This window comes from Sceloporus occidentalis, unplaced genomic scaffold (assembly GCF_023333645.1).
Source record: "Sceloporus occidentalis isolate IW3139 unplaced genomic scaffold, rSceOcc1.0.p SCAF_23, whole genome shotgun sequence".
Taxonomy (NCBI): domain Eukaryota; kingdom Metazoa; phylum Chordata; class Lepidosauria; order Squamata; family Phrynosomatidae; genus Sceloporus; species Sceloporus occidentalis.
In genome coordinates, this window is record NW_028317003.1 from 4,099,433 (window position 1) to 4,124,141 (window position 24,709).

The 24,709-nt window shown below is 40.6% G+C and overlaps 1 protein-coding gene across 2 annotated transcripts in view; it reads left to right on the plus strand.

The window, feature by feature from the left end:
- The window catches only part of LOC149300710 (copine-4-like), a 127,330-nt gene that overhangs the window by 72,702 nt on the left and 29,919 nt on the right, over positions 1-24,709 (plus strand). For both annotated transcript variants that reach the window (XM_089484948.1, XM_089484949.1), the window contains exons 5-7: positions 1,025-1,108; positions 6,403-6,492; positions 20,631-20,729. In XM_089484948.1, the coding sequence (XP_089341074.1) occupies positions 1,025-1,108; positions 6,403-6,492; positions 20,631-20,729 (273 nt within the window). The remainder of the gene's footprint in view (positions 1-1,024; positions 1,109-6,402; positions 6,493-20,630; positions 20,730-24,709) is intronic.

Sequence of the window (24,709 nt, forward strand, 5' to 3'; positions counted from 1 at the left end):
AACAGGAGGCAAAGTGAGAAAGCATATGCTAGAAAAAATAAGGTCCGTCATCGTGAGTAGTAAGTTAGTAAGCTAGTAGCTGTGTGAGATCAAAGGAGGAGGTAATGGAATTAAATTTCAAATCTAAGGGACTCAAAGGGGTATCTCCTGGGAATAGTTTCAAAATAAAAACTCTGAATCACAACAATCTAAAAAATTTGTTTTTTTATGTGTGGTCCAGATGTGTTCCTAGAATTACTTTTTGTTTGTTTTATGTACAGTAAAATATATGATATGTTATTTAACTATGAGTGATTATTCTTTAAAAAAATATTTATTGATCTGAATTCTCAATAATTAATATTATAGTATTATGTACATGGCAAGTAAGGCTACTGGAAAGGCCCCTAGGCAAATTAGAAGGCCATGTTATGGACCACAGAAAAGCTTTTAGTCAATTCTTACATAATCTTGCCTCTTATGTTGGTTGTATAGAGCCATATTCTGCCTCTGATACTTTGTATGGTTGTGGGCAATTAAAAGCTGAGCAAGAATAACTTTACATCAGAGGTTCATAGAAGTCATAGATCCATGCCATGAATCACCAAACAATACTCAACTTCCTCCTGTTCTTTTCTGGAGATTGATGGGGCATATTCATGTTCGAAATGGATATGAAATCCACCTGGAAACTTAATAAAATTGTCTAAGGGCTTCCCGAAGACTCCATATGCACATACTAAATGTCATTTAAGTGGAAGCATCATATATTTCCTGAACAAGTGTAGTAAAGTTTGAACTGTTGCCCTTCTCTGTGTAGTCAGTTTTTATCATTTATGTTGAATATCATGAAAATAGATCTGTAATCTAAAAGAAAAGCCCTACGGGAATAGAGTGAAGTTATTCAAGGAGTTAAAAAAGATTGATCACCTAAGAAAGACTGAATCTACTATTACCATCAGCAATGGCAGAAGCAGGTTGAGAAGATAAGAGCAGATAAAATGAGACCTGTCACTTCACTTAATTGAATAACATTACATTTCAGGATTTTTTCAGCAAATCTGATCCATTCTTGGAAACTTTCCGAATGAATGATGATGGCACTCAGCAGCTTGTTCACAGAACAGAGGTAAGATCCCATTTTTTACCTATGTAATTTATTAAAATGGCAAAACGACACAGGGCAGCAAGTCTTGCAGATTTATTTCTGTCCTCTTCCTATGTGTGATGCGAAACAAGGGTTTTATACAAAAGATCTATTTTTACACTCCTTCATTATCTTGCTCCCATGTTATAGTAGCAGTGTGAGCTATATTATAATAATCTTTTGTTACGCCCTCGTGTAGAACAAAGCACTTATATATTTCTTTCAAAATATGGGGCCATGTGTTCAAACGAAAAAGCGAAATTATAATTTAAAATGGTCTTATTATTGACTCATACAAAGTGCTGCATTCTAAAATCTGTTTCCAAAAAATGCAAAAGGAAATTTACATTTCCGCGGCAAGGGCAAGAGGGGTTTGGCATCAGAGCCAAATGCCAAATGAACCTGCAGGGAAATTTAACTAATTCTGAGAGCAATACGGGACATGATTGGGCTTATATACATATAGTTTTCCCTCTAAATAAACACAAACACCAATATTGATTTAGTATTTTTAATTTTCCTATTGATAAATATTTGGCCACGGTGGCCAACTTTGTAACTCAACGAGGCACTCCACAATATGTCATAAAAGGTAAGTATTAACATAACAATAATGTGTTTGTTACTACATGGTTGATCGTTTATGATATCAGCCATGCTCTTGAGCGCAAAATTTAACCTGAAGGAACAGTCACATAACCTACTATTAAATTAACTCCATATAACCAGCAAGTAAACCAACCTTGGTATAGGCGTACTGCCACAACACATTCTATGCTGAAGGCTCTGGCATACCCTACTGCATGGTTGCTCCAGAACTAGTTATCACTAGGGCCAGGGGGTGTCTTGCACATGTGCTCGAAGGCTTGTGCACCACGAGCAAGGTCATACCTAAGAGGACCTGCTCTTCCACTATAACAGGCCATAAACACGCCACAATGAATATATGCAACCCATTGCACATTATTGACCCTCAAAATGCTACTGCTCTTCCAATGCCTGACTGCAACTCCATGGACCAAATGTCCATACCAACAACTAAGAGATGGATCTCCTCAGCCCAAAACAGCTATGGTGTTTCACCATCCAAATCCCTATGCTGCACTACAATTTCCCCCTGAAAGACCACAAAACAGGATATAGTTACCTGTTTACGTGCCTTTTTGACCCCTGTTGTTGAATTAGCACTGAAAAGTGCTCCATGGCCACAATCTCTGACCAAATTACCGCTAAGATCAAATGTTCAGCCCTTAGCCACAATAAATCTGTCTTCATAGCCCATAGCGAGGCATAAATCATAACCTGGCTTAAATCATTACCATCAAGGTATACTACCAATACTCGGCAAACCCTGTAAATACCCCAAAAATTATTAAACTCCCTGTAACGGGTTCACCAAGAGAGCTGTAGTAACTCCCAGAGATCACCCAGATGTATCCTCCTGTTGTTCCCGGAATAACTTCCAGCACCAGTCAGCATGGAACCCTGCTATGTGTACCCAATAAGTAGACACAACTACCTTGAATTGAGTACAGCAGGAATGAACAGTTTATTCTTGTAAAACAGACTCATATAGCCACAGAACTTAATTAACATAAATCAACATTGATAAACAGGTACATGTAGAAAACCCAACCTTTAATCCCCTTTAGCTACTGAATCTCCCACTGGCAGCAATCCTGTTAATGGGATTAGTTTACACAATGGAGTTCCTGCCTGTTTGGCAGCCAGGCTGGAGCCATCTCTGAGTACCTTGGGGCCCTGTATGACAGGTCATTCTGTCACACTCACTACAAAGCGATCCAGTCACATACCACTCATCTTGATCCAGCTAACCAATAACTGATGCCTACCCATAGTGGGCAAATTTTCAAGAGGTGGGGAGACAAAGAGATAGAATATCCTACCCAACACAACCTCTTTATGGAACTTATTGGATGCTACCGCCAGGTGAGCCAAAGCCTAACCCCTTGCCCAGGGGCATAACTAGAAACCACCAGGGCCTGATACAAAAATTCCCCCAGGCTTCAACATCTAGTCTGTGCCTTCTTTGCCCCTTGCCCCCTTTCCTTCCAACATAAAACATACGTAAACACACAAAATACAAACACTTACTCATCCTCACTAACACACTGCATCTCACCCCACTTATACATCCATGCACACACACACACAGTGACACATCCATACTTACACACAGAAGTACACATCCATGCTCACACACACACACAAGTACACATCCATGCTCACACATACACACAAGTAATCATACATGCTCACACGCACACAAGTACAGGACCATGCTCACACACACACACGTACACATCCATGCTTAAATACATACATATACTGTATAAATACACACACAAACACATATACATACATCCCACCTCCCGCTCCCACTTACCTCTCACCACTCCTGCGGCTTGCTATCCGTCACTATGCGAGCAGCCTCTGTTTCACTGCGGGGTCACGTGACATCACATGACATAGGCAGTATGACCAGATGTGAAAATTCCAATTGGAAAAATACACACCTTCCAAACAACTGGACAAACCCATGCATGAGTGGTATCACCGTACTTAGGATATGTTGCAGAACATATACTGGAGTGTTGTTTGAAGGTGACATATACCAGGAGTTGTAAATCACACCTGAACTGCAATTTGTGTGAAAGAAAAGTGCAAAAAATTACTACCACAAAGTTTGACAGACAGGTAGGAGAATCAGCTTGGAAAGGGTTAAAATATAAGCTTTTAAAATTCCCCGGGGTGTCTAGTTTTCAAACTTACATATACATATAAAATGCTAAAATACTAGCATTTAAAGTACCCTGGGGTGTCTAGTTTTCAAACATATATGGTTTGATAGGGGTAAATTGAACTGACCAGCTTCAATGATGTCTCAAATAGGACATGGGGGCAAAATGACTAGTTTTGGGAAAAAATTGTTTTCAAATAGCAATATGCGTTGTCAATAGAAGACAGAAATACTAATTTTTAATATGGGATTATAAACCTATATTTTATAACACACAAGTAAACTATACTGGCAAGGTGTTAACTCTGGTTGTATCTTTTCTTTGGTGGTTTGTTAATGACAACTTGAATTTCATAAAGAAAAAGAAAAAATGGATGTGGCTGCTATAACCTTAAAATAGTACTTTAAAATAAGCAATGTTAGCCAAATTAAAAAAACACTGTATCAGGTGCCAAAATCTAAAGACACAAGTATAATACACCCAAATCACACAAATAATGAACCAAGGAAAGCGCTCCACAAAATAATGGATTTGAATAAGAATAAAATTACATACAAAGCACATAATAACAATGATGTGGTTAAGTGAAGCCAAACCTTATAAATATTTCAACTGTTTCACAATTGAGAGCTGGGTCTGAGCAGGGGAAGATTCAGAGATTGACCACAGGTGGAAACTCACACACTCACACTAAGACACACACACAGGCACTCACACTAACACAACCAGATACTAACACACACACACACCTAGACACTAAATACTAAAACACATACACACACACCTAGACACCTAATACTAACACACATATACACATACACTAATACACAAACCTAGACACACGCTGGCTTAGACATTCACACTAACATACATATCGAAAAACTCACATTAACACAACTAGACATTCAACACTAATGCACAGACACTCACATACACATCTGGACACTAGGACACCCAGACACTCACACACCCAAACACGTACGCTAACACAAACATCACTCACATTAACACACATGCACACACACAATCGCACATATTCAGGCATACTAACATACTCTGACACAAATTAACACACACATTCAGACACTCACATTAACACATTTAACACTTACACACACTAATACTAATACACTCACAGTAACGCAACCAGACACAGTTTCAAAGATGTGTAAAGCAGGGCTCCAAAAATATAGGGTCAGGACTCAGTACTGGGTTGTGAGATGCCTGTTGCTGAGCGCTCTCACTCTGCACTCACTATACTTTGTGCAGGATATGTCCCTTTCTGGCACACAAAATAAGGAAAGCTATGTGAAGGAGCTGCCTATAAGTGAATTGCAAGGGCATACTCTTGTTGTATAATAACTGTGGGGAAAACAAGATGGAGACATTCATTCATAAGGCTCTATGGTAGTTTTTTTTTTTATTTGTGTATAACTTAAAATAGCATTAGGCACCACTATATTATTAGGCCACTTTGCTGGGCTTGTCCTGTGGGCCAAAAGTTACCCACCTACCCTCTTAACGTACGAATGAGGTCATGAGCATATATAATATTACAGCACTAGTTCAGTGAAACCCTCAGTTTCATCAATTTTGTGAAAACAGATGTCTTATTTGTTATTTAAAAAAAAAAAATTGTTTAAATATCTATCAATGTCTTCAAGAATGGAAAAAACATACATTATTTTTTTATACTGGTATATTATGTGTGTCAGCTGTATCTCAGGTTTCCCATTAATGTGTAAATGCTGTGTAAAATAAAATATTTATAGTGACTTCATTGAATCAGGGAACATCTGCCTGTTACTCTAAGAATGCAGTGTGGACTTTCTATTTAGATCTTATTATTGTTTGCTGATTATTTTCTTTAACATTTGAACACACTCGGATGAAGCCACAGGTGACATAGTCAGTATCCAAATCTCCATGACCCATCCGGCTGTGGTAATGAAAATGCTACTTGTGCTTGTGTGAAAAGCTACAGTTTTAGCACGGAGACAGATGTAGGTGGGGGGTCATTTCTCAGGTGCTTCCACATGTACCTATCTACTGTTACGTTCTTGACATATTTGGGGGATTGTCTGTGGACGGTAAACCCTGGTGTTCCACTATGATGGAAAATGGTGGCTGGTGAGATAATAGTCGGAAACAGTAAGAAATAAGAATGATTCTATGATCACAGTTCTGTAAACCATAGAGCAATTGTAAATTGGTATAAATTTAACATGGAAATTATTTATTTCCAATTAAAAGGGACCTGTTAGTTTCTAGCTTTTTGCAACAATGTTTTCCTATAGCTCATATTTGGTTATTTTATTATTACTTTTAGTAATTAAGTAGTAGTTTGACATGCTGTGTCCGATGTTCTGTGCATACGTATTGTTTCAATTACTTAGTGGTACATATATTTATAAGAATATGGCTTGTTCAGAAGTATAGAAAGAGATGCTGTTGCTTATGAACATATATATTTTTTTTGTTTTAGCAAGCTAATAATTATCCTTCTTTTAATAGGTTGTTATGAATAATTTGAACCCGGCATGGAAAACATTCAAAGTTTCACTTAATTCCCTCTGCAGTGGAGATCACGATCGCAAACTAAAGGTACAACAATTCTACTTTCTTTGCTAGCTAAAGAAAATGGTCAAAGTTTATTCTTCTAGCATTCTTAATTAGATATTAGAAATATACATCAAAGCCCACAGAACTTTAAATATAGATTAAAATATGTAATCATACACATGTGCTGCTTGTTGACCAACAAAAAAATTACATAAGGACCTAAATTATATATAAAAAAAACTTTACTACAGTTAGCATATTTATAAAAGTAAAGGGTTAATAAATGGTCAGCTTTATTGTTTTACCCTTAAAGAACTAAACTAGGAGCTATATTCTAGATGATATATGAGTAGCCCTTATCCAATTATTTTAATAATGAGATGATTAATCTGAGGAGGGAAACTTGTTATTAGAGCTATGCATTTTATTAAATAATACAAAAAAATTAACATTTAGAGTCTGTGTATGTATGATATGCAGTATGTGCATTGGGGTAGAACTCATCAAGTCTTTCCTGTTTAGAGAAGAATAAGAATAATACCACTGTTTAGCAGTACACAAGCAGCTGCACAAGTAAATACAAATTATATCAGTTATAACACAAGTTGAAAGCTCAGCTATACAGGGTTGTCCTCACCTTAATAAAAAATATGATAGTTATAACACTTCTAGATTGTAAACTTGTTATGCCCTCTTTTCTCACATCAGCCAAAAGAGCCCGGGGGCTTCCATGGAGAACAATTTTTGTGTATGTTTTTTTTGTTTGATGTTTTTCACAGTGTATGTAAATATTTTGGAGTAATGTTTTGCACTATTAAATTATTTTATTAGTACAAAAAACAAAGGAGAGTACCAGAATTGTAAATGTCTTTTTGTGTACACCCACGTTTTTCTTGATCGTAGATTACAGTGGTATTTCCCCTTTCGGGAAAGAACCAATTAGATCCGGCCGTCCTGTAGGCCATCTGGCAGAGAAGGGAAAAAATGTGTTGCATATCTCTTCAGGGAGTGCAGCCCGAAGGAAATAAGAAGGGGACCTGGTGTCCACCATTTTTGACACTAGGAGCACCTTCCTTTTTCTTCACAGTGTAGCCACTTACCTTGGGGCTTCAAAAAATGTATGTCCTCTTTACCCATTGTACATCTCTGGGGAATATGATGGCAGTATGTAAATCAATACATAATAATGTAGATTACATTAGATATCATTATCAGAACCAAACTATGTTCAGGGTGGTTGTAGGTAATACTTATTACATTGCATATTTATTTGTAAGAATACATAACAGATATCACTTTTAAGGAACCTGTAAGGGGGTGGTAAATTTTCTTATTTGGTACTACCCCTGCTCCTCTCTAAACTGATGTGATAAATATCATTATGTATAAATATCTTATTGTATGTGGTTGTTACTTGGGATATGATGCGTTTAGATTTTTCTGATTTTATCTAGTTGTTGAACTCATTGATTTTTCTTTTGAGTATCATGACATGTTATCTAAGATAAGTGACTTGTATTTACAAATTTGTTTTCCGTTGCATGTAAAATAAGATCTGATGCATTCAAATGAAAAATGAAAAAAATGAAAACCCAAATTGTCCCTGAAAGGAAATGGATTACTAGACAAATATGAGTATCCTGAAAATTTAGCCCTGTATTTAGTCTACGGAATTAGCTTGGACACCTTTAATGGAAATATTAAAAAATGTGGAGGAGTTAGCTGACTAATGATTGTCAATGTGTGATAATTATTATATCACTACATCAATGTTTAAGATGACCTTGAGATGGGCACAGTACAGAACCAAATTCTACTATTATAATAGTAATAGCATTGTGAAGCACATCACATAACATGTAGTTTATATATATACAACCTATTGATTTTTTTTCAGATCAGAAAGCTTTACTGATCACCATACATGTCTAAAGAGAACTGTTTCTCTATTAACATGCTTAACATCTGTGTATTGTACATAATGACTGTTTCTACACAGAATCCACTTAGTAACACAATTTTATTGCCAGCATTCAAGTCGTTGAAAACTGTTTCTTATATTTTTGCTACGGCTGCAGACCAGAGGCGTATCTAGTGAAAATAGCGCCTATGGCAAGCACTGAAATTGCGCCCCTGTCCAAACTTCCACACATTAATTCACACTCTTTACTACCCCCTCTCCCTCCCTTGTCACTTTCTAACCCCTTTCCCTACTACCCTCTTCCTCTCCCCCTTTGTAGTTCTCTCACCTTGAGGTCCAGCGACGGGAGTCTTCTGTCTTCCTGCACTGCTGCGGTGCCTGCTGCTCCACTGCCTCTACCTCCGTCCTGGTGCCGCCATTTCATGCTGAGCGCCCTAATATGACGTTATATTTCGGCGCTCAGCAGTGAAGCAGCGGGCACCAGCGAGCGGCTTTTAAACGCTAGGCGTCCCTCTCTCTCCTCCGCATCAAAAAAAAAAAAGACAGTGTTTAAAAGCCACTCGCTGGTGCCCGCTGCTTCACTGCTGAGCGCCGAAATATAACGTCATATTAGGGCGCTCAGCATGAAATGGCGGCACCAGGACGACCCCCCAAATCTGAATATTAATTTAGGAAAAAAAGAAAAAGCCTGAATATAAGACAACCCTATAGGAAAAAAGTTTTACCAGTAAATGTTAATTCATGTAAACTATTTTTTTTTATAAAAGCTATGATTGAGAAAAATATTTTGGTTTTATTTCCTTCTATTTTCCAACCTGCCCCCCCAGTTATGCACATCTTCCCCAGAAATGCCTTATACCCCCTATATGCCACTGTGCCCCATGATATGCCTTTTAACCCTCTAAATGCCACTGTGCCCCATGATATGCCTTTTAACCCTATATGCCACTGTGCCCCATGATATGCCTTTTGACCCCCCTATGTGCCACTCTGCCTCCAGAAATGCCTTATACCCCTATATGCATTTAGAGGGTTAAAAGGCATATTATGGGGAAGAGTGGCATCTAGGGAGGTTTATGGCATTCAGGAGGCAGAGTGGCGTATAGAGGGTTAAAAAGGCATTTCTGGAATTTCCAGAAATGCCTTATGCCCCCCATTTAACACTCCCCCGCCCCCCCCGCAAACTTACCGGTGCTTCTAACTTCCCTGTCATGTAGCCGGGGCAGCATGTAGATCCCACGCACTTACGCTGCAGCCGGAAGGAGGCGTGGCTAGCAGCGGGGGTTGTCTGCGTCCATCGCGCAGACCTTCCCCGACTGTCAGACCGGTGCGGGGAACTCTGATCTCTGACAGTCAGGGAAGGTCTGCGCGATGGACGCAGACAACCCCCGCTGCTAGCCACACCTCCTTTCTGCTGCAGCGGAAGTTGTCTACGCGAATCGCGTAGACATCTACACGCTGCCCCAGCTACACACTGGGGACTCAGAAGTACCGATAAGTGGGGCGGGGGGGGGAGACAGGAGGATCCAGGTCCCCTGCAGCTGCGGGGGATCTGGATCTTAGTCGTCTCATAGTCAGACCTATTTGAGGTCTGATTATAAGACAACCCCGATTATAAGACGAGGGGTATTTTTCAGAGCATTTGCTCTGAAAAAAACCTTGTCTTATAATCGAACAAATACGGTATATAGGGGGGGCACAAAAGATACCACAGTCAAACTGGGGGGGCATTCATAATTTCCAAAAGTAATGTGCTATGGAATTATACTTTTGTTATTGGGCTAAAATAATACTTGATCATTCAACATGGGAAGCCTGAAGCCACAATTGAGTGCGACTAATCCTTGAAATAAATATTATAACACAATAAATAACTTTTCCACTAAATGATTTCACGGCCTTGAACGTTTTGTCCCCTGAAGCAGGGGCGTACCTAGAGTATTTGGCACCCGGGGCGGATCCTGTAAGTGGCACCCCCCCCCCACCAAATGTAAAAACATCTACAAAATTATGTTAAGAATATTTATTGCACCAATTTGTAAACTGTATGTCAACTGTAAACAACAAGAAATCTGAAAAAATAAATTAATAACTTATAAGTAAAATAAATACGTTTAAATAACATTTACTGAACATATAATAGTGCTTTCTTTAATAACCCTCCAAAAAAAACAGCGTCCACATTTCCCACATTGCCCACATAGAACCTGACCAGCCCCCAAATTACACACACATAGGACGTGCCATCTTTGCCCCCAAACAGCCCAGCATGAGTCAGCATTGTTCCCAAACAGCCGAGTGTACGCCATCTTTGTCCTATGAACACGCTACCTGTGCCATCTTTGTCCCATAAACACCCTGCCTGTGCCATTTTTGTCCCATAAACACCCTGCTTATACCATCTTTGCCTTTTTGACAAATCAACTATACACCTATGATTAACACAAACACTTTTACAGTCACTCACTAATTCACTTTCATTCACACAATTCATTCACACAATCATTTATTCTTTCACACAAATTATTTACACATATTCATTGATGCATTCTCACAAATTCATTAATTCTCTCACTCATTCAAACAATTCATCCACACATTAATCCATTCATTTTCGCTCTCTCATTCTGACTCTTTATTTCAATATTCTTGCTACCCTCCTTTCTCCCTATCTACCCCTTCTCACTCCCTTCTCCCTGTCTACCCCCTATCCCCCCGTCTCACTCCCTTCTCCCTATCTACCCCCTCCTAACTATCTACCCTCTCCCCCCTTTGAAGTTCACTTACCTTTCAGGAGTCCTGTGGTGAGGGTGCAAGGCCTCTGTCTCCCTGCTCTGCCACTGTATGGAACAGTATAGAGTGATGGGAGTTATGATGTACTTTAGAGCATAATTATATAATGAAAAAGACATTGGAAATGGTACAGCATAACACCCATCACTCTCACACATTTACCAATCCACACTTACCAATGCACACTTACCAATCCACAGATTCCATACATACCAATCCACACATACCAATCCACAGATTCCACACATACCAATCCACAGATTCCACATTTACCAGTCAACACTTACCAATCCACATTTCCCAATCCACACTTACCAATCCACAGATTCCACACATACCAATCCACAGATTCCACACATACCAATCCACACTTACCAATCCACATTTACCAATCCACACTTGCCAATCCACAGATTCCACACATACCAATCCACACATACCAATCCACAGATTCCACACATACCAATCCACAGATTCCACACATACCAATCCACTCTCACTGTCACTCTCACTGAATGATTTCCTACCTTTCCTCTTTTCTTCTTACAGCAGTCAGCTCCTTTTCTTCCTCTTCGCTCCTCTTCTTCTGTCTTCTTCCGGTTCAGAGGGCACGGACGGCGGTGGGCGCGGCTTCAGTGTTGTACGCCGGGATCTGACAACAAACCCCGGCGCACAGCAGCAGTTGCCACGTGGATCGCGAGGGAGCGGTATCGGAGGTCTTTAACAGACCTCCGGCTCCCTTGAGTGATTTTAAACCGGCTTAAAATCACTCAAGGGAGCCGGAGGTCTGTTAAAGACCTCCGATACCGCTCCCTTGCGAGCCTTCTCCTCCAGCGGCGGACATTACTGTCAGTCTCTGGAGGGGTGCCGCGTGCCGGCAAGTTAGCACCCCCCTGATGAGCCCACCCGGTGCGGACCGCCCCCCCACCCCCCGCTAGGTACGCTACTGCCCTGAAGTCACTACAACTTCAGGAGGTCACCAAGACACACACACCAGGACAGGCTCTGCCACACCGACAACCAAACACACACACACCAGGACAGGCTCTGCCACACAGACACACACACACCCTAGGACAGACTCTGCCACACTGACAATCGAACACACACCCGAGGACAGGCTCTGCTACACTGATAACCAAAAACACACAAAAAGCAGGACACAATCTACGTCACAGACGTCTACATCAGGATGGATTTTTCACACTGCATTGTCATTTATACCCCCCTTAGTGTTTTTGCCCCTTGTGTATTGATGCCCCTGCTGCCCATATATATTAATATTAGCCCCAGTTGCCGATAGCAGGTATAGATCAACACATTAACACACAAACCAAGTTTTGCATGTATAGATCAACTGAAATTCACTTGTGATCTCAGCACTGAATGTATATATCAAATAAACAGAATCAGACATACAAATCCTGTATTTGCAGGTATACAATAGTATATGAAACGTAGCACTGCAGGTATTAATCAACTGAATAAGACATACAAACACTGTATTTGCAGGTATACGTAAATAATGTATGGAAATATATAGATATGGATCTACAGAATAACGCAAAAACCCAGCTTTGCAGGTATAGATCAATTGGAATTCACATAAAAACACGTCATTAAAAGGTATATTTAAAACCCCCTAAATTACAGGCATAGATCACAGGTTGCACACCCCAAAGCCAGCCCTGGCGTCCACACTGCCCACACAGCAATCACACTCCTATCATACCCAGGCAACCAGTAAATGCTGGTACCTAGGCATGATGGGACTGTGCTTGCTGTGATTGCTGTTAGCAATCACACTCCTATCATGCCAGGTCAGCCAGTACATGCTGGTACAGGGTGGCTGTAAGTGATGTGTAGACCCCATACTGCTGTCAGCATCAATACACAAGGAGGGCAGCTAGCTAGGTTTCAGCATGTACTGGCTGAATTGGCATGATAGGAGTGTGATTGCTAACAGCAATCAAAGTCCCATCATGCCTAGGTTCCAGCACTTACACATCCAACCAGTAAATGCTGGAACCTAGACATGATGGGACTGTGATTGCTGTTAGCAATCACACTCCTATCATGCCAAGTCAGCCAGTACATGCTGGTACAGGGTGGCTGTAAGTGATGTGCAGACCCCATACTGCTGGCAGCATCAATACACAAGGGGGGCAGCTAGCTAGGTTTCAGCATGTACTGGCTGACTTGGCATGATAGAAGTGTGATTGCTAACAGCAATCACAGTCCCATCATGCCTAGGTTCCAGCACTTACACATCCATGCTATCACACACACACACTAATTCATTCATATACTCATTCATTCACAGATTAATTCCCTCAATCACGCATACTCATTCAAACACCCTCTCCACCCCCTTACCTGCACTGCTGGTCCTCGATGCCGCTCACAGACTTCAGCAGAGGGCGCGGCCTCCCTCTGCGTTCTCTAGTACTGCACAGAGGAAGCAGGACTGGAGCAGAGTCATGTGATGTCACGTGAACTCTGCTAGGTTCCGCTTCCTCTATGCAGTACAGAAGACCCTCCCACAGGTAAGTAGCAGGGCTCGAGGTGCGGCCTGCATAAGGTTGCCCTTGCTGTCGAACTTACATGGGCCACACCCTCTCTCTCCTCTGCATTAAAAAAAAAAAACAGACGGGATTTAAAGTCGCATTGCAGGGGGGCAACAGGGGGGGCAAGGATTAACCTAGGGGGGGCAAGGATTAACCTAGGGGGCCCCCCCTTGCCCCCCTGTAGCAACACCACTGGGTAGAGGGCTCGTGGAGGAGAATGAGGGGCGCCGAGCCGTTGCTAGGCACCCCTCTCTCCTCTGCATCAAAAAAAAAAAAAGACGGCGTTTAAAAGCCGCTCACTGGCGCCCCCTTTCAAATGGCGCCTATGGCACGAGCCATAGCTGCCATACCCTAGATACGCCTCTGCTGCAGACACTATATAATCATTTTAATTAGGGTTCCAAACAGCAGCTGGAAATATTTCCTACTGACAAATATTTTGTACAAGTTACCATAACAAAAGCAAAGCAATATCCCCCACTCACGAAGCATTTTGTTTTTCTAATACTATGTGGGGGTACCAGTTGTCTGACCAAACCTTAGGGTTGAGCAGCCCCTCCTGCCTGACAGGTGCCTCATTAATGGTGACTCTTTTGGGTTAAAATGCAAAGCAGCCCCACTGACTCTCCAAACTTGGGGTACTTTGACGTAGTGTTGGGCTAAGCAATATATGGCCATATATTGTGACAGAATCCAGTTCCCTTTCGGGTTGAGCCTTTTGGGTTCCGGCAGCCATGGGACTTTCTGAGGATCCTCCGAGACCGGGCACAGACTCAAGGGTAGACACTAAGAGTTCAGGATAAGCTGTATCAATGTCTGGTAGCCAGAGTTCAGGATCAAGCTGGGTCAAATTCAAGACTATAGAACACACTAGGATCAAATATACTATGACAGTGATTGAAAACGAGTCCATTTTCTTTAAAAGCCAAGCACTCATTTTCTTTATAAGCCAGGCACATAATGTATATAGGAGACTCAGTGAGAGTAAGCAGCTTAACTAAGGTTAATAAATTTGCATAACTTAACATTAGTGCTTACATCACATTTATCTAATTAGAAGAAAAGCATTTTATACTAGCGTGCTGCCTTAGTAAATAGACCTCGTCTATCTGGATCTAGTATATGGACTCTATATATTTGTATTTATTAAATGGCCCTCCTATTTCTGGATTTAAATAAGAGTATCATAACTTAAGCACCATAAAGAAATGTATTAGAATATAGTGTGTGTTCAAGTGCAGATTATGAGGTTAAAATAATTAACAAAGCATTTGATTGCAGTGGCCCATAACTGTATTGATTTTGGCTGCAAGGAATGATAGTTAATCCATGAAGCCTACTTTATTATAAAGCCCTGTATAGATTATGAAGAATACGCCAGTTACCAAATGTGTAATATATGCAAGCTTCGGTTTTTTAATTAGATAACTATGACATGTAGACTGAGGTCAAAATCATTAATCTAATTAGAAATAATGCATTGTAGATGAGTTGCTTTTTAAAGACCTCTTAAGTTTTTCTTCCTGAAGTGTAAAGTTCTTTGCTTAAAGCAGGGGGAAAAAATGATTCTGACAGGCATCATTTCAGTGACAAAATAGGTATACAATAAGGAAAAAGAACACATAAGCTAATCAAACTTTTTGCTAAACTGGTTAAAGTATAAATATGGAGACTTTTTAAGACCTGACAGAATTATTAAAATGAGTATCTATATTGCAGTTTGCTGAAATAAAAAGTATCATATAGTGATGTTATATAGAGTTGCAGTGAATATAGTTACTTTGCTCATTTCATAAAACAAACCCATAATGCCAGGAAGCGACTGGGAAAGAATCATGCCAGAGTGCAAATGCCTAAAAAATGAAGGAAATTACCCCATTGCCAACTAAAACAAAAGGCTTCATTGAATTTGTGTAAACTGGCAGCACTATGAGGACAATGGCTTATAAAGACATATATTAAGTATAATGTGTAAAGTCAAAGGGCACCTTGAATTGTACATGATATCATGTGTCAATACAGTGACAATCAAGCATTCTATTAGATTTCAAAAAGGTGATGGAGATCAGCAGTTGTTTAAAACCGTACTATGTCAAAATGATTTACTTACGTTATATGAAACTGTAAACCTCCTGGGTGCTATAGGATAACATAGACTGTTATCAGATCTGTGAATGACTGGTGCCTTTAAACATATAGTTTTAGGGATACCTAACACAGATTGTTCTAAAGGCTTATAATTATATGAATAAATGTCCATTAAGTTTTTCCTGGGAAGTGTTGTCCAAATAGTTCATGATCCAGTTCGAAAGTAGACACCTGTCAACTTTAGCCAATGCATAGCTGCCAAAAATTCCACATTTACCAATACAGTCATGGGTATCCGAAATGGGTGGGAGCAAGAGAGGGCACTGGGGAGGAGTAATTGGGGTGGGAGAGGGGTATGGCTGGAAACTGGAGAAGGGACATTCCATGTATTGTAACGTCATGCAGCCCTCTACATATTTTGGACATAGTCACACAAGCATTAATGTCTTGGCGTGTGACGTTAAATAGTTGGTAATTATCTTATGGATAAGGGGAAACATGGTGGTTAACAATTGGCTTAGTTTCGCTTTAACTTATACACTGGAGAAGTAACTTGCATCGTATCACGGTGGCTGCTAGACAAACACTCCGGCCAAGAAAGGCAATTAGTCTGAGGCTAAATATGTGCCTTTTCTTTTTGAGCTGGTAATGAGCAAAACATATATTTACAAAACATATTTGACTGTCTCCCAGTGCACTGGTTCTACTAATGTTCATTAGCAGAATAATCTCACCACAGCAAAATGTCAGGCCTGGAAAAAAAGTGGTGCCATAACACCCAACAGCTAAGCTGATACTTTATGCATTATTGTTGCAGGTAACTATTCCTTGATTAACTGTTACCACTTAGTCGTCTGAAATCTAATCTAAGGCATGCAAAGACAATCTTGTCACCCTCTTATTCAGTGTGCTTAATGTAATATGTAATTTAAGTAATTATACAGTTATGTGATTATATTATTATTATTATTATTATTATTATTATATTATACAGTTATATTTATGAGTCCAGTTATATTTATGAGCTTATTGACAAACAAGCCAAACAGTAATGAGTCCTTAGTAAGTAGATTTGGAACCACATTAGGCTTTCAAAGCATCCATTATTTTGAAGATTTACACTTTAAATGGAAGACTTTAATCATTAGGAACTAATATAACAAATCACGTCACAACTTTGTAAACAACTTAACAGCATTTAGCCCGCATACCATGGAAAGTGATGACCAAACCAGACCATATGACAGAATTTGTCCAATCCAGGCAATTGTTTGCAATGAAGCTACAGATAATAGTTCTGTACATTAGCAAGAGATCCTTCAGAGTCTTGTATTGTGTAGTCTCTCATTGACATACCTAGGAACTTGTTGCCTCTGACTAGTTGGAGCCTACCCTTGTGAGATGTGGCCAGGACTGCCCACTGATGTCTCAGGGTGGGGGTCCCGCTGATGTCAGTGGGCGTTCCAATTTAAAGGGGAAATGGGCGGGAGTGGGGGAGTGCCAAGACCCTGATCCCGCGAGCTGGAGGATTCAGGTGCTGAAACCTTCCCTTTTAGTGAATAAACCACAGTAACAACAGCAAAAATATCTGTCTGTCTTGTAGTTTATGTTACACATACATATAAAAACATATGACAAGATTAGCACCCATGTCAGCCTTACTTAATAAATATTTGACTCAGTTTTGGAAAATTAGCACATCTTTAAGACACAGAAATGTGTCAGCTGGTTGCACACCTGATATGTCACATTTAATGATTGTTTTGCATGTTGGTGACATGTTGCTTTCTATATCTGTATTTGTCTCTGACGGATTCATATGTCACAATAGTATAGTACTGTTAGTACTGGGCTGAGAAATAAGAAACACCGCTATATACTACTGTGGAGCCATGAGATTTATCCACATCTAGGGTGAGTCAAGCCCTCTTAGGTATATTTCCTGCTACCGTTTTAAAACACTTCTTACTTACTGGACATATTTTCCATTATGTTTATAAGGCAACACAACAGCTTTCTTCAGATAAGTGCTTTTTGTTTTTGTGGTTTTTTTCTCTTATAGGTAAAGAATGCATATACTTACAGTACTAACAAAGCACTCCATTATTTTGTCTCAGCTAGGATCAATTAAGACTAAGTATAGAGTAGGAATTCAGCCAAAAGGTGTGATTTTCCTTTTTTAGCATGTATCAATGAAGTCTTTGTTTTTGTGTATAGATATTTTTAATTTCTTATACTCAGTACAGCAAAATAACGTGTTATTGAGATTTACAGTTTATAGAAAAAAAAAGATCCAAAATTACCTAGGGAAACATACGATCCAATTTCATCCAAGCTGTTTTATACAGATAATGACAGACCTAAAAAAGAAAAAATAATAATTATGCTATGCTATACATCATTTATAGCATCTCCTTGTATCATTCTTCCCAAGGCTGCGTCAACAAATCAACAACAGTTAGGGAGAGATATATTAATGGGTAAGAATATCCTTGTAGATACCGATAAGAGGAAGTTAAAATAGTTGGTTCATACACACAAGGTGAGTTTCTAGGACATAGACATATGTATGTATTTCTTAGTTTATTATTTATTAAGCGCTAACATATTCCGGAGAACTGTACAATTTAAGGATGCCATTTAGCCTCATGGCAGTTTCATACAAAGATCCTTTTGGTACTGTTTTGGTGACCGCCACAGTGTAATGAAAAAAGTAGAAGAAAAAGAAAAAAAAATATTAGCAGTTGGTGATGTTCCCAAAGCACTTAAAGGAGAAAAATCTTAACATTTTGGTGAATTCTGGTATATGCGCTAAGAATAATGCGTTTACAAAATTAAAATACACAATTTCTTTAATAAATATTAATATCATCAATATTTAAACATATGAATAAACATATGAAAGACAAATAAAATGACATCCAATAAAACTGTAACATCTGAAATAACAGATGCCACTGACCTAACGCGTTGCACCCTTTTGCGACTTCTTCAGATAATTTTAAACTGGCCCAACTATGCAAAAAAATTGTAACTCTAGCATACTCTTTTCTGCAGTCTTACACAATGATTAAAGTGTCTCAGGGTGGGGGTCCCACTGATGTCAGGGGCGTTCCTGGTGATGTCAGTGGGCGTTCTAATTTAAAGGGGAAATGGGTGGGGAGTGGGGGAGTGCCAAGACCCTGATCCCACGAGCTGGAGGATTCAGGTGTTGAAACTTTCCCTTTTAGTGAATAAACCATAGTAACAACAACAAAAATATATGTCTGTCCTGTAGACAAGGATTAAAGTGTTTTGGAACCCCCCTTACTATATATGTTGTAATCTGGGTTGCTAAATGGGAATATCCCCTTTACTTAGCCACTTATGGATCCCTGCAAGTGTGGTATATTCAGATTTGATCGCAGAAATATTGTATTAATTGTGTTCTGCTATACTGTTGGTATGGGACGCTCTTGGCGCTCTATCTACTTGTCATCTGATAGAGGATTTAAAAACTTATTATGAGGGCTCTGCTTGTGTGTTAACAATGTTTGTAGCTCTGTAAATGTAAGCTAGTAATTTTTCAGTATATAAAACTGTAACAGAGAATTCTGGAAAAGCTGCAAAGGATCATGCCACAGGGAGCCAGTTGAACTTGTTGGTGTACAGCTATATACTACAGCAAATGTTACATAGCAACCCTAATGGAAATTGTCCTTGTTAATTGTTTTATTCAACGATTGTAACTATGTTAAAGTGCATTAACAGTGACGCACATGTGCGAGTAACAATGCACTTCACATTGCTGTGTACAGAAACAGAAGGAAACTTGATGTACTGAACTAGAAACCAATCTGTAAACAGATGTTCCTTATGTTAAAAATTATTAGGAATCACAATTAAAAATAAAATCCTCAGTGTTCGGCCTCGAGAGAATTTTGGGTATTCATGTGTCTGAGGTGTACAGATGTGCTTGATTAAAAATAACACCTTTGTTTTCCACACTCACAAAGTTATTGGACCAACAAGAAACATTTGCATTCATGGATGAAATCCCCCCCCCCCCGTATTTAATGGAATTTATCATAGCTTGCAAAACACAAAAAGCATCAGAAATTATTTCTGTATGAAATATTGTTAAAATTATTTGGATTAAATATTATTAAGAAGGGAGAAAATTCCCAATATCTCATGTCTTTCATTATGTGCAAAAGGTTAGCATTTTTCTGTGGTGATGACATTGAGATGCACTCAAGAGATACTCAAGAGATACTGGTTTGAAAGTGATGGATTTTTAGTGGAACTAAAAATGACTAGTGATGTTCCTTATAGATGTAAATAGATGTAATGCCTGTCAGCCTGCTTGATTGCATTAAAACAAATTGCTATGACTTATCTTGAATAGGCTTGGTGTGCAGATATGTGGAGAAGCAAGAGAGGTCAAGGATGGCCAAAGAAGGCACACTCCACTGTGACACCTAGCATTATTGCTATATGTATACATAAAGTATGTATACATAGGCCAGTGAATCTTACTTGCCATATAGAAAATCTTACATTTTGAGATGAAAAACATATTAAAAGATGGTTGTTTGAGGTCACTTGTGTGGTCATGTAAAGGTTGGGATTTAGAGGTAGAGCCTATTCATTAGATGCATAGAGGTCTGACTAAAGGATTAAAGATGTGTAATAATTTGGAAAAGAAAAACATTATTTGAACCGTCATGGTTGAGAGAATAATGTCAAATTCAGGAACCATGCAAAAAAATATTATAAGAGAATTTGAGATTTATAATAATGGAATATATGTGGTTTTTTTTCTCTCATAGTGTATAGTCTGGGACTGGGATTCAAACGGAAAACATGACTTTATTGGAGAGTTTACGTCAACGTTCAAGGAAATGAGAGGAGCAATGGAGGGGAGACAGGTATGTCAGATGTGTACCTGTGTGTGTATGTGTGTCTCTCTCTCTCTCTCTCTCTCTATTTATATATATATATAAACCCAAATGGTGTTCTGGTTCCTATTATGGTTGTTAGGGTTAATATTCAGTCCTTGGAAATCTGGTTGTTATCAAAGTCTTTTATGTTAGAAATCTTGGAAAAGCAATGAAAAAATATTTTGTATATTATCCTACTTGAACTGTCTCAATGAAAACATGAGATTTTAAAGTTAAAGGTGTGTTCTCCAGAGATTAGAGGAGCAGCTGCTGTAGACTTGCCCACATACACGTTTGCCTGGCCTGTCTGCTTCTTCAATCAGAAAATACATTACACAAGACTGATAATTGAGCTATGGGGCAAAGGGGGAAACTGGCAGCTGCAGACTGCAATAATACAGGACAAATTGTCCTTGTTCTGAACTAATTAACTTTCAGTATTTCAGATGTAACAAGGGAATCCCAAAATGCACTGTTTATTTTCAGTTATAATAAAGCTATACACAGAAGCTACTGATTACAGTGTTCTAATGAAATGTCATTGCAGTTGCCACCTTGGCCATTTAAAACCACCTATGAATTTGAGAAGTCTGACAAATGCCTGGCTGTATGCAAAAACCCATACACTTCACACGCACTTAATACGCCTATCAATTCTGTATACTGCCAGGCAGCATTTGTCTGACTAACATGTAGCATGTAGAATTCATAAATGTTAGGCATACCTGGGAGCTACCCAGAGCGCTCCCACTTCTGGAGGAGTTCCTTCTGAAAGGGTTGGGCTTGCTGCACATAGTATGGCATCAGGTTTGAAATGATTTGAAATGTCATCAATATCCTGGTAGACAGACTGAAAGAAAACTACAATATTATTTTTGTATCATTTGAAATTAAAGATAATTCAAAAATATATAGTTTGCTTGGGTTAAATTGGAACGTGAAACAACCATACAGCCTTAAATGATACATATACCCAGTAAATCAATTTTACTTTTGCTGAAAGCAAATTGTGAATTATTGTATGTGCAGATATCCAGTTAGAGAAAAATCTGGTGAAATTTGAAATTATTCTAGCCTTGGTGCCCGAATAATTATAATTTTAATAAAGACAGGAGGCGAGTATTTTGCATATCTTCCTTTACTCTCACCAACAGCAGCAAAGAAAGAGTTAATAACACAAGTGAAAACAACCAATAGAAACAGTACACAGGTGGTATATAAACCCCTTAACTATCTTCCTCTTCCTCTTTCGTCCGCTGTGAACCGGAACTGAAGAACGCAGCAAACCGTCTAGCAATGTAAAACCGAACCCAACACCCAAACTGGAACCAAAGTCAAGAGCAAGGCGACAATGCACTCCAACTGGGAAACTGAACCGCTGACACGGAGATGGTATCAAGCTGAAACAAAGAGAGAGACATAACAGAACCAAATTCTTCACAAACATGGTAACACACAGTAGAACGAGTCATCACAAATTAGCAAACGCAACGGAGTAGACAAAACCCCCCAAAAAACGAATTCAAACCTGGCCTACTTACCCAGAGTGTACACCTAACCATCGGGAGGGCAGGGAGGGAAAATACTCGCCTCCTGTCTTTATTAAAATTATAATTATTCGGGCACCAAGGCTAGAATAATTTCAAATTTTAAGGCAAGACAGGAGGCTTCCTATTTTGCATTTTTAACGCCGGAAACCAAACGCCATTGCCCCTGAAGAAACCAGGCGAAATAAAACGGTGGAGGCACGGGACCAATCTGCCGCTCGCAGAATATCCACTAAAGCTCCACCAGCCCGAAGGGCACAGGAGGCCGCAGCTCCCCTGACGGAAAGAGCACCGATGCTCTTGTAGGAGAAGAAAACAGCCTTGAAAGGTTTCACAAAGGAGAGGAGTTGAGATGTCAAGACCGGACAGATCGACGTTGTGCGTGACAGATAAGTCCTGACACACCTGGCGACACATATTTGGGTCGCCTAGAAAAAACGGCTAGGATACAGATGAGAACAACTCGGGGAAGAAATAGAGACAGCATGAGCATCCAAAGCGCTAACATCCAAAACCCTGCAAAATGATGAGACAACAGAAGGGTAAGTTTCGCCGACAACTGTCGGAGGGAGAGCGAATCGTTGTCTGGCCATCCCGAAGGAAATCTAACACGACAGCTACTTCCCACAGAGAACCGTAGCGTGGCGCCGGAGGACGGGATAAACGAATACCACGCAAAAGGTGGCAGACTAAGGGAGCCAAGGGGATCCATGTGCCGTCCCAAACTCCAAGGAGCCCAGCCTCGCCAAGCTGTCCGGTATGACATACTGGTACCTGGAGCCTAAGATTTGCGGAGCAAGGACTGAGCCGCCTCCAATAGGCCCAAGACTGTTCGGGGTCCCCTGAAATCGTCCATACCACCAGGAGGAGATGTCTTTCCAGGATGTGCGGATGAACCTGGACCTCCGGGCCCGTCAGGGGATAGTACAGAGATGGGATCTCCAGAGGATCCTGGGCAGATACCCGCAGCAGGGCTGGAAACCACGGCTGAGCATGCCACGGGGGGGTCACCAGAACCAAAGACCCCCCCGTCCCAACACAGGTGATGGATGACCCTCGAAATGACCGTCAGGCGATTCGTCCTGGATGCAAATAGGTCCAGGTGCAAGACCTGACTGAGAAGTCTCCAGTCGCTCGCATCCCGCCAGTGTCTGGAGAACCCGTCCGCCAAGAGAACCGCGGCACCCGGGAGGTATCCTGCCTGCAGAGTATGCTGCACGCAAGGCAAAAGTCGAAAAACGTCCTTTGTTACCTCTGAGGTACTTGGACCGAGAACCCCCTAAGCGGTTGATATACCGAACCGCCGACATGTTGTCTAAGAAGCCTAAGAAGAGAAAGCGGCTTGGGGCCAGGTCGGATTTGAGAGAATTGACTAGAAACCCTAGTTGGTGAAGGATCTGCACCACGAAAGCGGTCTGGACGAGCAGGGTCTCCCGGCAGCTAGAGAAGAGCAGAATGCCTAGATAGACTATACACCTGATACCCCTGGACCTGAAGAGAGCCATAACCGGCTTCAGGAGCTTTGTAAGGCACCAAGGGGCTGAACTTAGGCCGAAGGGAAGGGCCTTGAACTGCCATACCTGCCTGCCCCAGCGAAACTGAAGAAATCGCCCAGAATCTGGGTGAATCGGGACGGAGAGAAAGCGTCTGAGAGGTCTAACCGTGTAAACCAATCGCCTTCCAACATAAGGTCTCAGAAGAGACGGATCCCTTCCATTTTGAAGTGGCGATAAACGAAAGCATTGAGAGCCCGTAGATTGATCACTGGGCAGAAGTCCCCGGTGCATTAGCGTACTAGGAAAAAGGAGTTGAGGAAACCGATTGATCCTTTTGCCCACTGGATAGCCCCCTTGTCACATAAGGTGCGGAGTTCTGCTTCCATTAAGGCCTGATCTGTAATGCCCTCCGAGATGTGGGCGGTCAGCGTACCTGAAAAGGGGGGAGAGCTGAAAAACTATCTGGAAAACCTGTACCGTTAGGGGGATCCAAGGGTCCGACGAAATCCACACCCAGTCGTGGAAAAAGATGATATATGGCCCGTAACCCAGGGAAGGGAAAGAAGGACAAGAAACATTCGGGCTTACCGAAAACGGAGCGTCCCCTGGGAAAACTGGAAGCGCCTCTACTGTCTCCGCGTGGGTTGAAGGCCCTCTGTTGGAACGGAGTCCTGTAGGACATCTGGTTCTGAGGGAAGTACCGGGAGCCTCGGGATGAACGGCTGGTGGCCCGGCGGTCGACCAGCCCTCCCAGAAAAACGAGGGCCAGTCTGAAAGACCTTCCTCATTGACAGTTTGGCCTTATTCCATGATGTCATCTAGGATACGTGGCGGTTTGATTCCTTGACAAATGTGTCTCCAAACAGTAAGCGGCTGCACCTAGGTCTTTAGGGCCCCATTCCGCCAACCTGGGATCCATGAGGAG